Here is a 14,759-nt window from a genome sequence, read left to right on the forward strand (position 1 = left end):
AAATGTGCATTAAAAGAATTATTAAGACTATCTGCGTAGGACTTTTCATTTTGCTGTACTAACAAGTGATTTTTTTTTCTCTCCTCTTCTCAAATTACATTTCCACCCTGTATTCTCCACTTCTGACTTTCTTGTTTGTCAGCTCCCTCCAAGCTATTTTCTGTTCAGAATGACATCGTTCACAAACAGGAAGGAGAGCCTTGAATTTCTGCTATGAACATGACTTCTTGGGTTTACCCTCTCTTAACACACATTTTAAAGGACTTCCAACTTTTCCGTGATAATGTATTATATATAAGACAATCCAGAAGCTCTTGAAGGAGATACGGTCTTTAAGTCTATGCACTTACTGTCCTGAAAGCTCATCAATCTGGCAACAGGGACTAGTTGGATGCCACCAAACAGAAACTGAGCCTATACACATTACATAGATGCTAATGATTCTGGTTTAACAGCTGTTTGGTTTGGTTTGGTTTTTGTTGATTTGGTTTTCCTGTTGTTGTGTTGGTGTTCTTCTACCTGCTAATCCAATGGTGGCTCTAACATCATCTCTGACCTGGGAAAAAAGAAGAGAAGCTAACTGCTTCTGAAGATCCAGCATTTGGTAACCAGAAGCCCTGAGACTAAGAGTAGCAGCAGGAGAGAGGAATACCTCTATCAACATTAAGACAGAAAGGTCATCATGAAACCCTGACTTTGTAGCTGTTCAAGTAAATATTTGCTGCATGCAGATGTTCAAGGGTGGTGTAGCAGCATGTTACATAGTGGTTTTGTATAAACACATAAACATGACTTAACCCAGGGGGCAGAATCTGCAAGGGCACTGAGCTGAGCCTATCTGACTTTATGGAAATAAAAACAGGACCGGATCATACTTTTCAAGCCTTATGGGTATTCAATACACTAATGTCATTATAGGTCATGAACATACCCACATCCCAGTCTTACATATTCTAACCACAAAGAAGCTGGCAAATACTTTTTTTTTTTTTTCCCATTATTTAAAAATCTCTGGAAGAAGAGATTCACTTCTACATTATGGCATTTCTAGCAGGCATGCAGGTGGAAATGGAGATTTGACATCTACCTGTGCCTGCTGGAGTACTGAAATACTGTCAGAAATTGCTCTGCTCTTCAGTAACATGACACAGACTATAAATGTGCAGTGGTTTTGTGTATATTCAGGTGGAAGCACATACCCCTGAGTTAATAGTATTATTTGTATTGCTTTATAGAAATTTTAAGTTTCCTCTAACAAGTCCTGGTTATATCATGTAATATAAACATCAAACCCACTTTCACTCCAGATAATAAACTGTGAGCGACTACTCTTCTCCCAGAACACAGGTTCTCAGCCATTTTAGGATAGTTTATTGCTTTCAGTGAAACTGCACCACTTCCACTTATCCAAGCACATGTCCCACAATCCAGAGAGCATCTTTAGTTAGGCAGTAAAGCGATAGGCTTTTCCCAGAATGTTCATATTTACAGTAGAGAAGAAAGATTTTTCTCTCAGACACCTTTCAGGCACATCACAGCAGATTTCAGGGAAAAATCCCTGTAGGCACGTAGACATTGGCAGCTGAACAAAAGCTTTGCTGCCACCAGGAGTGAGAGAGAGAAGAACATGGGAGGCATTGTCCTATTAATAACCTGCATTTCCTTTCAAACATTTTAGCATAGTCTTTTGATTATTTGTGGTCAGCAAAATACTGAAAGACCCTCAAGGAAAACACCATGAATGTGCTTTTTGAGTTGCATGGAGCTAATACACAGACCATTTGCCCCTGCCGCTGATTCCCCCCATTTCTGTTTTTCCCTTGGTTTTCTGCATCCATGTCATAAGTCAGTCTTGTTTTGTTCTGGGTTCAGGAACAATTTTGTTGCCAGGTGCTGCTCTGTGAGAACATTCCCTTTTTATGTCCCACAGGCCCTGCACTAGCTCTCACACCTGCTCTGCTCTCTCAGGGGAGACTTTACCACCAGTTTCCAGCAGCATAAGTTACTCCCTGACCTCCAGAAAAGTTTCCACTGCCAAACCTACAGCAACAGAAAATGTATAGCCTGTTGCGAGCCAGGAATTTCTCCAAGGAGTTAAAACATCAAATATAAATAGTTAGCTGGTTTGCCAAAATCCAGTGATACTAAGTCCTTGAATGGTTTAATCTTTTATAAGATAAGGTACATCCAGTAAAAGACTGCCCCTATGGAAAGTCTGGTGACCTCCTTTTGATAAAAAGACTTAATTAAAAAATATTTTCTCTTGGATTCCTAAGGCAATAGAGATGGATAAAGAAGTTTTACAGCTATGTCCATAGAACACATTGCCTCCAAGCTCAGAAGGCTGAGTCATCACTAAAATACAGCCATCTTAAGACATTGATGTGCCCCATGTTGTGTCTGCCACCAGAAAACTGATCAGCTGAGTCCAAACACTGCTGGCTCCATTGGGAGTTCACCTCCCTACACACTGGGGGAAAAAACTGCCACAGCAAAGCTGCAGGAAAGGAGGAAAATAATGAAAGTCTGCAAAAAAAAAAAAAAAAAAAAAAGGAAATCTAACACAAACTAACAACGAGAGATTAGAGCTGTGATTACCTCCTCCTCCTTCTCCCCTGAACTTCCTGAAATTCTACCCTTCAGTAAAAGTCCAATAGAAGTTAATAGTCATGAATTATTTCTCCATATTGTTTAAATCATTCCAGCAAGATTGTTCTCACAAGACTATTTCTTCATGCAGCACACAACCGGAGGATCTCGGCACAGACTGCTTTTACTTTTTATCAGAGCCCCACAGGTTTCTGCATATGCTTCATTTTGCTCCAGAAAAAGCAGAAATTATAAATATTTCACAGAAAAATTTTTCTCAAATTGGTGTTAAAAGGATGGGTCTGGAACAACCTTACCTTTTCTTGGCCAGCCTTTGTTATTCTACGGATGTCAAAAAGCTGTCCTGTGTAGTACTGCACCCCACTGAAGAGAATGACAGCAATAGAGTCCCCTTCTTTCTCAATTATAGAAAGGATATCTTCAGTCCTCAGGGTCTCCTCTCCCTAAAACAAAGTTAAAGCACACATTTTATACCAACTCTGGCATAATAGAACTGCCATTTCTTACTTCATAATCTCTATTTTACCATGAGCCATGCTGCTTGCATAAGGAGACCAAAAGCAAATCTTTAGTACAGCAATGATATACAAAGGTAGTTCTATGAAGCATATGAAGTAGCCTATAAGTAAGCCATCTCAAAAAAAAAAAAAAAAAAGAAATCATTAGCAAACGTATCTTGAAAGTGCCAGTTAAACTCAAAAGTCTATTCACTTCATATTCTAGCATGCTTCGTATTCCTTAATATTTCAGACAGTTTGAATTTACAGTAAAAAAAGTCCGGATAAAAATAGCCTACATAATGATTTTTATGTGGCAGCTGAAATTTCTGACATCCACAAGACTTTAAAGTTTTCTATCAGTTTCACACTGTACTTTTCTGATAAACTTTGTATCCCACAGGAAGCTATTATAAATTTGCCATATTTTTATTTTAAAAACAATAAGTCTCACATCATCAAAAGTATAAAAATCCCCAAACCTGGGGTCATTAAATATAGAGGAATTAAAAAAAAGAAAAAGGCACCTCATTCTTGATCTTTTTTTAGGAAAATTACTGCCTCATCCTCCTCCTATCTTCCTAGCAAGGAATCATGTAAAACATAGCACCACCTAGGGATCAATTAAGCAGTGAAACTCCAGAATTAAATTAGACATGTTACTGAAAAGAGCTTGGACAAGATTGTTGAATTGAAAGTAGCTGTTATTATCTCAACAATCTTTGCAGATCTATCAAGCAGTCAGGAGTGGGCTCTTCACTCACAAGATGACTCAGATTTCAGAAGCAAAAGGTCACTATCAGTTTATAGTAAGGTGGCAAAGTTCCCAATACTAAAAAGCAAAGGAAGGCAGTCTTTCAAATTAACCTGAATGACACATTACTCAAAGCAGACCTTTCCCTTAGCCTATGCTGATACAGGCACAGTATTGTTTGTGTTATGGCAATCTTTTACCTTTGAGCATTAAAAGGACAAGAGTGTTTCTCAATTAGCTACTGTATTTTTCAGTTGTCTCAGGATGCCGTCAGTTTTTGCAAACAGAAAAATAAGGTATAAATTTATTTATTTTTCTTTGTTCAAGGAAAATTAACTAGTTGAATCAGACAATTATAAAATGTGTTCTAATACCAAAAAATATACACAGAGACTACATGATTAAGAAATTTTTCCTAAATGTATTAGTAGAAACAAGTTAATACTTCCACAGGCTGATACTAGAATATTTGAGAATATATGACTACACTCTTATGAAACATACTTCTGCCCTTTGTGACAGCAAGCAGAACTGACATATTTCTCACCAACCTCCCGTGGCTGCATCATGAGCATGCATTTCTCCACATCAAGTCCATGAAGTTGAAGTTGAGACTCAACAGCATACTGAAAGAGATTTCCATGCAAAGCATGTTAGTGCAAGTACATGATAAAAGAACTAAAAGAAAAATGGACAGACACCTCAGAAATTCAGAAAAGGGATTCAGATGCCTTGCCTTTCACTAAAATTAACACTTGAAAGCATAACCCAGCTCCACTGAAAACTTTGTAGTTTTGGTTTGAAAAAGATCAGAATTCAATTCATATCATCAGACAACAAGGACCAAGTCAAAAACTAAACCCTATAGCATAAGTTCAGAACGAGGGTGGAAATAGGGTGGAGGATGTGCGTCACCAGATGCCAGCAAGTAAAGCCTGAATGCGTAACAGCCAAGGAGAAGACTGAACATCCCTCCAGGGGCCCTAAGTAGTTACTTGACTTGGTAGTACATGCTACATCCTGGCCAATCAAAAAGATTGTCATATGCACTGCTCTCAATGTAAATGAGGTTTGGCCAGCACATACATGCTGTGCCATGCTATCCTCATGTCTTCAATTTGCTGCATAGCTAGGAGGAAATGAGAGCTCTAAATTCCCAAGCTAGTTTGAAAATACTATCCACTGATATTATCAATAAATAATTGTTCTGGAGATCTCATTAAAATCTACAAATAACAGTATAATGGCTCAAAATTACATGACAGGAACTGAACTGACAGCAGTTGCACAGGTTACTACTGAGGTGCCATAGAAATTTAAGCAAATGGATTCCAAATGTACAAATGTGCCTGGAACAAATGTGAGATTGATATGAACATTACTTAGAATGAAGGTAAATTGAGGTTTATACATCTGTGCCACCATCTTCACTAAAAATAAAACTGCTAGTAGCTTGAGTCATTTTTATCATACCTTAGAGATCAAATTTGTTATTAATTTCCATGGGTTTATGGTATTGATGATAAAATAGCAGTGGGCCACAAAACCAACTATTAACTTGCTCTAAACAGTTGTGCACAGGCTATTGTCTTCTATTTTATAGCAGAAAAATTATGTTTGAACTAGTAATCTAAAGTGCTAAGAACAAACATTTCCGTTTCTGTTTGGGGATATCTAAGTGTTAATGTTGTGAGTTTGTATTGATTTGGCTTCATAAAATAAAACAGCAACAAGAATTAATAAAAAATTTACAACTTCAGTTGATTTAGGCCATTAGTTTGTTCAATGTCTTTAAAAAGACTAATAAATCAATGTACCCATTCAGTCTTTTCCTCTTGTAACACATTTTATTTGAACAAAAAGAATAAAGCTACAATCTATAAAATATGCTGAGCTCAAAATCTCCTGACAGATTTTTTTATTGTAATGTTACTTGGACAAGATGAGCTAATAAATATTCAAATCAGGCTACTGATATTCTTTGGAAAAATATGATTAATAATATAAATATGGTGAAATATTAATTTCTTACATGGTCAGAGGGAAATGCTCTGTCTTCTAGAAGAATTTTATAGCGTCTTGGAGTAGGCTTAAAGAAAGATAGCTGTTAAAAATTAAAAAAAAAAATAATAATGTTGAAATGTACTTAAGCAGAGATAAGAGAGATGCTCCCAGCATATAGATTAGTAAAGACTGGTTTACTTTCATGCAGACTACAGAAAATTCCCCAGAAGTTACAAATATTTCTTTGTCCATATAACATTCATCAAAGTAGGAAAACGCCATAATACTGCATTTCACATATCCATAACAGCAGCCATGAAATCCAGCAGCGAAAACTTGCACTTACAGGAATTGATGGCAAAGCATTGACTGCATCCAGGGAAGCTGGGTTTTCACCCAGCTCCATCCCACAGACATACCCAGAGCTGAAGAGTAGAAAACAATGCAAAAGAAATGGATTTCCAATCTTCTCATAAAGCATTAGTTATCAAACCATCCCATCCTCTGAAACAAGACTGACCAAAGGACAAAGCCTTCTGTAAAGACCTCATCTCAGCACCTTTAGGCGAATGGTTTTCCATCTCAGTCCCTCACATGGAGGCAAGCTGAGATTGTCACCATGCTGAGAGGACTAGAAGACTTACAAGCCCTCCTGTTCATGCTGCCAGTGGTTACACACAGCTCAGCACAGGCTTTGTACTCAAGCCGCCTGGCATGACTCTGGCTGCATTACACTAATTCAGGGCAGAGTAGCCAGGTAAATTGGCTTGGTACTGCTTAGTACTTGTCCTGCTTCAGGGTTCTTAATTTAACAAAGGTCAGAGACATTACAAATGAGCATATCCCAGCAATAAATATTTTTGTGTGAACCACACAAAATGAAGCTTCACTTCACTTCTTCACTAAGTTGAATCAAATCTTCGGAAAGAGAATGGGACAGGCTCTCTGTAGCTCAGAGACAGTGTATAAGGAAGCTACATTTATGGTCACTATGTTATAAAAATCAAAGCCACATTGTAGGCATATATAAACCAGCACAACTCAAAACACCATCACATGTGTGTAACTGCATTTTAAGCTTGACTGATACTACAGCTTTGTCTTGCTCACACTTGAGCTATTGTTTCTTAAACTGAAATCTGGTACGAAAATCAAATTTGATGCTATTTGTAAAATTTCTTTAATATCATCTCCTTCCTGAGGATGACATGCAGCACATGAAAGAACAACTCAGACTTGCCCTGCAGAGTCCTTGAAAATATTTTTCTGTTCAGCTTTTCTGCTTAATAGTAAGTGGAGACAGGTCTTGCACAAGTCAAAACATCATTCAAGATACAACTCCCAAGGCTTAAGAAAAGTTAGGCTATCATCCAGTGCTGTCTTTGTGAGGTGCTCAGGGAACATTTTGCTTACGTGCACAAGGAAAGGAAAAAAGAATACTTGCCAACATGACATGAAATGTACATCTCAAAGACATACCATCAGGAGGTGCAAGTTAACAGTTAGCCCATTCATTAAGGCTACTTCCTGTCTTTTGGCCCCTGAAATAATAAAAAAGGGAAAAAAATGGTTGGGGGTTTCTTTATAATTTCAGAGAAATCTAGTACAGTGTTGAGAAAGCAAATGTTTTCAGTCAATGTCTCTCTAAAGACTGGAAAGTAAACAAATGTTTAAGGTGTCATCACAGTAAAAAAAATTTTTGTATGACTCACTACACAACACGGGCAGGAAAATATTTCTTTTTTCAGGTCAGCCACAGAAAACAAAAAAACCAATGATGTGTTTCCATTTCCCAGCAAACCACTGGAGGATTTATTATCATTAATACCTCAGACAAAAATCAGGTCAGAAGACTATATAAAGCAAGACTTGCAGACTTATTTATTGTCCTAAGTTTATTTGTAAAAGCAAGTCAGAAAACATATTGAGACAATCATCTATTCTAACTGGTTACTGTAATGTCAAGCTAAATCTCATACCTAATTAAAAAAATAAAGCAAAATTTGTCTATTGAACATAACAGACCATTATTACTGTAGCAACCTAGCAAGAAGCCATACCCACATACCTCCAACAGATAACAGATGCCTTTTGGCTACAGCTAATCACGGGCAGAGCTAATGCAGTAACAACTAATTGTTATTACAAAGTATTTAGTAACAAATTCTCAGACCCTTATCAGCCACTGGTGAAAGATTTTAGGTAGAAAAAGGGACTGCATGTTAGGCAGGGCATCACTGACAAATGGTGAAAATCAGTTCCTCTTTCCTTCTGTTTTGCCTGGTATCTGTTGTTGAAAAGCAGTAATTCACCTTTGACACAAATCAGTGCTCTGAGAATCTTTTTCAGCTGGAAAATGGGCTCATGCACCTTGCCCTATTTATTGCCCCAGCAGTAGAGTTCAAAGGTGGAAAGAGGTTGGAGACAAAGAGGATGAAGACAATTGTAAGCAGGTGGGGAGGGCAGCAGCCACCCTTGAGATCAATAAAGAGGAAAATAAAACATGATGTTGGGGTAAAAAAGGCAAAGGGAGCCACAAGAAATGGAAAGGCAAATCCTGGGTTTCTCCTGTCCCTGCCTTGGAGAGCACACAAGGTCCCAGCCAACAAGGGGGAAAGGCAGCAAAAGCACCAAGATACTCCCACCATATGGCAGAGCTTAAGTTCATGGAGTTATTACCTGCCAGCCTCAAAAACAGTCATAATCATGGACTGAACTCATTACAAGCAAATATAGCCAAAGAACATGAAAATCTGTAATCAAGAAGAGTTTATTCATAAATCCTCCCCAAGCAGGCCTCAGCTTCTGCCACCACAGGAAAAACTGAGAATGATTCTGATTAAGGTATTCAAAGGATTTTTTTTTGTGTTGCTGAAATCTCCAAGTATTCAACAGAAAGATTTCTCAATAGCTGTTACTGACTCCAGAAGACCTGTCCAGGGGATGAATCAGGAAGAAAAAGAGATGTCATGAACAAGTTCCCTCCTTCAGATAGCAGGATCATCAGGTTTGTCAGAAGTATAGTTAGAACTAGTTCTTCATAGGAAAAAATAAGTTCTTTTCCTCATTTAAACTCCACTCCTTTGCTTTCTTTTCTTCCCTGACAGCATTGCATCTGCAGGCTCCATGCTGCTCGAAGAGGTCACCTTGTGGCTGTTCTATTGCAAATATAGAAGACAGCTAGAGAGAATGATTGCAACTCAAAACAGTACTATTTGCAATCTTAATGTTTCTATGGAACTCTTGAGGCTGAAAAAAGGGATAGCATCAAGAAATGGTTTTTAGTTTTCACTCTGTTCGGTCCATGAAATCTATGGCTTTCACAGCAAATTCTGCACAAGCAATCCTCTGCCTGCTGTACTGTTTCTGTATAAAACAAATGGTTAATCTGCAAATCACTTTTAGCTACATGCTAGCATCTCAAATTAAGTATGACACTACATTTGTCATGTAAGTCTTGGTCTTCCATAAATTATATATTTATTAAAAGTTTTCCATTATTGAATTTCATGCCCACAAAACAAACCTCATCCGTGTCATTGGAAAACTGTTATCCTTTATAACCTGCACTGCATTTCAGAAAACAACCTTTCTATGATCCAATTAACCTATTACAATATTCAAAGACACAGCACACAAGAGACAAATTTATGTTTGCTTTCTTTATTTCCTAACTGTATACAGTATCTCCAAGCCAGGCTAAAACCTGTATGTTCTGCTTGATAAATCTCCTCTTTAATAAAAGGAAGCAGCATTTGCAAAGTACAACTTCAGAGACAATTATGATTGTGTTAGGCAGACACTGCCATCCTTCTCCTCTCTGGCTGCAGTGGGAGCCTGAGCCTCACCAAAGTAAGTAAAAAGCATTTTGTCAAATGACTGTAAAAATGCTAAAGGCTCCAATACTGAAAACATTTTGGTTATTGCAAATAAACCATATCACTCAAAGTCACTACAAATGTGTCTAGCATTCAGTCTTCCCTCAACAAAGACCTGCTCAAGCTCATTGCACAGCAGCAGCCATACAGTAATTTTGTTCCATCAGAAGGTGATCCTGCCAAGGTTGAAATGTTCTAATAAAGTCTGGTAGGAGAAGCTGAGATTACCATCACCGCGTTATGCCACTCGGTGTGAGCACATTAAAAAAAGCTTTGGCCTCCACTGACCTTGACTCTGCATTTCACAATGTATTTACTACTGTAACTTTCATTGAATAACAAAATGTGACTGCACTTAAGAAGCAATGTGTTATAGCATTATAAACCATTAAACAAACAAAGATTTTTTACAGTCTTTAGTCCATTCCTGAATAAATCCCACCAAATAATTTTTACGTACTACTACAAGTACTTAGAGTGAGAATTGACAATTTTTAAATCCAAACCACATTTTATAGTTCAATTAAACAAAGCCCCAAAAATCCTGGAGAATAAAATTCAAACCAATAATGATGACACACCTTTTACTTTTCAGGAAAGCAATGAGACTATGAAACATTTCCCAGTAAAAAAATTTAAAAGCATATTAGGCTAATGGTAGGGTGACCTCAGCCATAATTTTTATAAAAATTTTAAAATATTCATATAAATAAACAAAATTCTAATAAGGTCAGTGCAGTCTGGCCATTGTGATTAAAAAAAAAAAAAGCACCAGTGTCAACAGAATTTGGAAAAGGAAAGAAAAATAAGGAGACTGAATAGCAATTTGATGAAGTTTAAGCAAAGCTCTCATTTCCTTCTTACACACAGAATATGCCTATATGCTTTTTAGTTAAAGAAATATTATAATACACACTGAGCTGACATCCCCTACAAGACAGGCAGCTAAAGGAAAAAAGGTCCAGCCTGACTCTCTGCTTTCTCCAGTGACTCTTAACCTAAAGCTAAGGCTAAACCAACCCCAGCACCTGCAGGAGGTCAGTGTTTATCCTGTCCTGACATCCTGTGGGGAGTTCATGGGGGCCCACATTTTGCAACCAGAACAGAGGCAAACCTTCACAGAAGATGTTGCAGAGGATGATGATAACTCAGGTACTTCAAGCTGCCCTTCAGGTTATCTTGGCTTTCTCTCCCAGTTATGTAAAAAGCATCAATGGTTTTACCTTGTTACTTTACAAATTTAGGTGCTTGAACAAATGTAGTGTTAGTGTGACTACTTTCCCATTCTATTAAGACATAAGAGAAATTCTCAGACATCCATTTAATTAAATTCAAGGTTTTAATTTCAAAAGGCCTTACTAGGCACCAGGCTAGTTGCATGACAAGTTACACTTCCTCACCTGCCTCCAGCTTACCAGTTATACCCTACCAGAACAAGAACATCCACTTGCCAGGAAAGATTGGTCAAACTAGAGAAATTCTTACATCACCTGCATTCAGCATTTCAACACCCTCTATCCTTTTATATTCTCACATTTTTATGTTCTGTGTTAATGGATGAAAGTACTGAGCATGACCTTGAGCGTAATGAAAGCAAGAAAAGTGTCCTGGTTTTGGCTGGGATAGAGATAATTTTCTTCCTAGTAGCTGGTACAGTCTGTGGTTTGGATTTAGTATGAGGATAATGTTGATAACACACTGATGTTTTAGCTGCTGAGTAGATCTTACCCTAACCAAGGACTTTTCAGTGTCCCATTACTATGACAGTGAGGAGGGGCACAAGAAGCCTGGAGGAAGCTCAGCCAGGACACCTGACCCAAACTAGCCAAAGAGGTATTCCGTATCACAGTATGCTACACTCGGTATAGAAAGTGAGGGGAGTTGGCCAGGAGCTGCTGATTGCTGCTCAGAGACAGGCTAAGCATCGGCCAGCGACTGGTGAGCAACTATTTTTGTGCACCACTTGTCTAGTGACGTCTGGTGTAGCCACGCTCATATTTGTGATATCTTAGTGCTGACATTATGGATAGACCAACTACAACAATATTTTCTTATATTTATTCTGCTCCAACAATAATGTCCCATATTTTAGCTATTTGAAAATTTCATGAAGAAGTTGGGAAGTGACTTTATTTGTAAATATATAAAGTTGTCATGAAACATTCCTTAACGTCTCTGTTTCCAGTTGTACAGTTCCCATTTGCTTCTCTTGAAGGAGAAAAACCATAACTTTGTCATTAAACACTTGCCTATAGTTGAAAGAGAAATTATGAGACAATATCCCATGTACAGTAGGTCAACTTAACAGTAATATTTTTCCTTAGTGATGGCACAAATGAACACATGATAATTCAGTTTTGACAGTCAGTATAGAAAGTTGCCTTCAACAGCTAAATTGAAATACTGGCCAAATCTCACTAAAATCTACTAACCTAACCTTGACAAGAGCTCTAAGTGCTAGGGAGAAAAAGAGTTCGAGAGACACCCTGCCAAGATCATTTCTCTTCCCCATTCTCACAGCAACAGCTCTGAAGGAAATTACAGTGAAAGATTATTTCAGCAACTACACACAGGTTAGAGTAAGAGGTGACTAAGGAAATTTGCATTCAGACTCACGCAACTGCTTCTATGACTGGTGAATTCAACAGAAGTCTCCAGGGCTCCTTCTCAGTCTCTAGAATAACCAGAAGTATTTACTTACAAGGTCCTGCAGCACTGCAGACTCTTCAAGGGGTACAGCAGGGTAATGAGAACTTACAAATAGCAGGTCCTGCCCTAGTTATCTGCTTCATTGACATAATCAATTCTCATATGAGACTGGATTTAGTGGTAAGGAAGGGAGGAAAAGCAGAGATTGTCTAGATATAAATAATTTTTCAAAGGTGAAAATTCATTGGTTTACTTTTAGGAGAGCGACTGAGAATCTATAGTGCCAAGTGCCCTTGAAGAGGGCTTCATGTGTAGACAAAGTGGTTTATGATGTTCCAAAAAACCCCTTTGCTGCATTTAGTTTCATGATATGTATATGCTCATATATTATCACAAACTTTCATCTCTTAAATTGCTTGCAGTCTTAAAGTAAAGTGTTACTCCATACACAAGGCACTCAGGAAAACTACTTTAAAACAATGGAATGCAAGGAACTAATTTCTGGTTACAGAGTTTCAGGACTTTCAGTCTGAAAAGAACCCAAACGGGTTTCCTTTTCCAGAGAAGGAGTTTCTACAGCAGTTCACACCTACCAACCAGTTCAGCCATCAGGTCCAGGATGCACTCATCTGCCAAAGCCCACGGGCGCTGACCATTGAAATGGCCATGAACACCTCTGAAAAGGAAGAGGCAAATGATGAAAACATGCTCTGAATCAGTTCTAAGAAAAGCACCTGATTTGGAGACCCTACATTTGGAGGAGGGAGAAGGAGGAGACACCTAAGCTGAACACAGCATTTTTATCATGCCATTAAAGCTCACAGGAAATGCAATTAATTTGTTGGTTTCTGACAGGTTTTTGGATGCTTGAAAACTATTTTTGCAAAAAAAAAAAATTCCTCTAGAAATCCCCCAAAATTAAATATGATAACTTTTTCACAAGTCCCCTTGAAGTTGCTGTGTGAGTACAAGATGACTTCAAGAACAGGCATACCAGGAGATGACACGGTGGTGCCCAGTGCAGGATGGCACCCTGCTAACCCCAGCTCATATAAACCACACAAAGCTCACCCGGCAGTTACTCCACCTGCATTTCTACCTGAGCATTGTATCATGCAGCGGATGGTAGGCTGGAATACTGCCTTACTGCAGATGGAAGTATTTCTTGTCAGAAACAATTTCTGTCCTCCTGAATCTCCTGTCTGAACTCACCCTTATGCATAAACCAGCAAGTACTTAAGGTATATGCAGGGAAGTACCTGAACAAACAGAGCTGCTCGCTAGGCCTTACTGCTTATCTTCTCCCTGCCAAATTGTTCTAGATCTAAGCATCCATAAAGTTTTTGAGTTTGACAGAGAGTGTTTAAAAACTTAATTCTGCAAACTGTTCCTGTCCAGTGAATCACAGAGTCACCTTAAACCTGAATACGTCACTGCTCCAAAATGACACTTATGTACATGTGGTTCTGGATTAAGTGCTCTGAACTAATTTTTGCTTCAACTGTGACAGAGAAGTAAGCTTCTAAGATAGCCATCATGCATATATAAATCAAAAGTTGTAAAGATTCTTGAACATGCAGAATGTAGCATACAGATTTAAATACAAACGAAGGCAGATTGAGAAAAGTAATAAAGCTGCTAATCCAGGGGAACATTGCTCTGGGCATCCATCTCACAATGGATGATTTTCATACTTGCTGAGCACCACAGGGTACTAGTGGAGTCAGAAATACCAGGCTGCATGTAGGTTGAGGCAAACCAAACATGAAGCAGTTTCAAAACAGGGTCAAAACTGAATACTGAGTAGAGAGCAAATAAGAAGCTCTAAGAGCTGGGATGAGGGAAAAAACCAAATGAACAAACAAACAAAACCCCCTCCTCAAAAAAAAAAAAAAAAAAAAGGGAAAAAAAAAAGAAAACCAAACAAGTAATAAACCTTTTAAAGAAGAACAGGCCCACAATGTTCACTCAAAATCTTAAGAGGACATCTGGCAGATTAAGACATGAGAAAGGAGGGTGTATGAGACACTACCTCACTTTTAAAATATTGGTTTTCCCTATCCACCTTGTACTTTCCCTTCCCAGGTAGAATTTCATTGTGTCTCCCTCACAAATTACCTGAATATTTCATAGTCAGACTCTTTCTGATTGACTAGGGTCTAATTCACACCTCCTGGATATATTTCCAAAAGAACCACAGTCCTAGTCCTAAAGAACAGAGGAACTGCTGCAAAAAGCACAATTTGTATTAACCACTTCATATTTCTCATCCTTGCAAAATACCATTAGTTTAGGTCAGCAGCTGAAGAAGGGCACTGGTACAACTGAACAGCTCTTACAGATAAAATAACTTCCCTACGTTCAACA

The 14,759-nt window shown here is 38.2% G+C and overlaps 1 protein-coding gene across 3 annotated transcripts in view; it reads right to left on the minus strand.

Annotated features, from left to right (window-relative positions):
- Positions 1–14,759, minus strand: part of KYNU (kynureninase) — a 57,507-nt gene that overhangs the window by 27,140 nt on the left and 15,608 nt on the right. For all 3 annotated transcript variants that reach the window (XR_010610821.1, XM_065671281.1, XM_065671280.1), the window contains exons 4-8: positions 12,986–13,068; positions 7,345–7,406; positions 5,894–5,965; positions 4,413–4,487; positions 2,907–3,053 (exon numbers count right to left, since the gene is read on the minus strand). Coding sequence is in view for 2 of the 3 variants with exons in the window: in XM_065671281.1 (XP_065527353.1) it covers positions 2,907–3,053; positions 4,413–4,487; positions 5,894–5,965; positions 7,345–7,406; positions 12,986–13,068 (439 nt within the window). In the remaining variant the exon portion in view is untranslated. The remainder of the gene's footprint in view (positions 1–2,906; positions 3,054–4,412; positions 4,488–5,893; positions 5,966–7,344; positions 7,407–12,985; positions 13,069–14,759) is intronic.

This window comes from Lathamus discolor, chromosome 3, assembly GCF_037157495.1.
Source record: "Lathamus discolor isolate bLatDis1 chromosome 3, bLatDis1.hap1, whole genome shotgun sequence".
In the NCBI taxonomy this organism is placed as follows: Eukaryota; Metazoa; Chordata; class Aves; order Psittaciformes; family Psittacidae; genus Lathamus; species Lathamus discolor.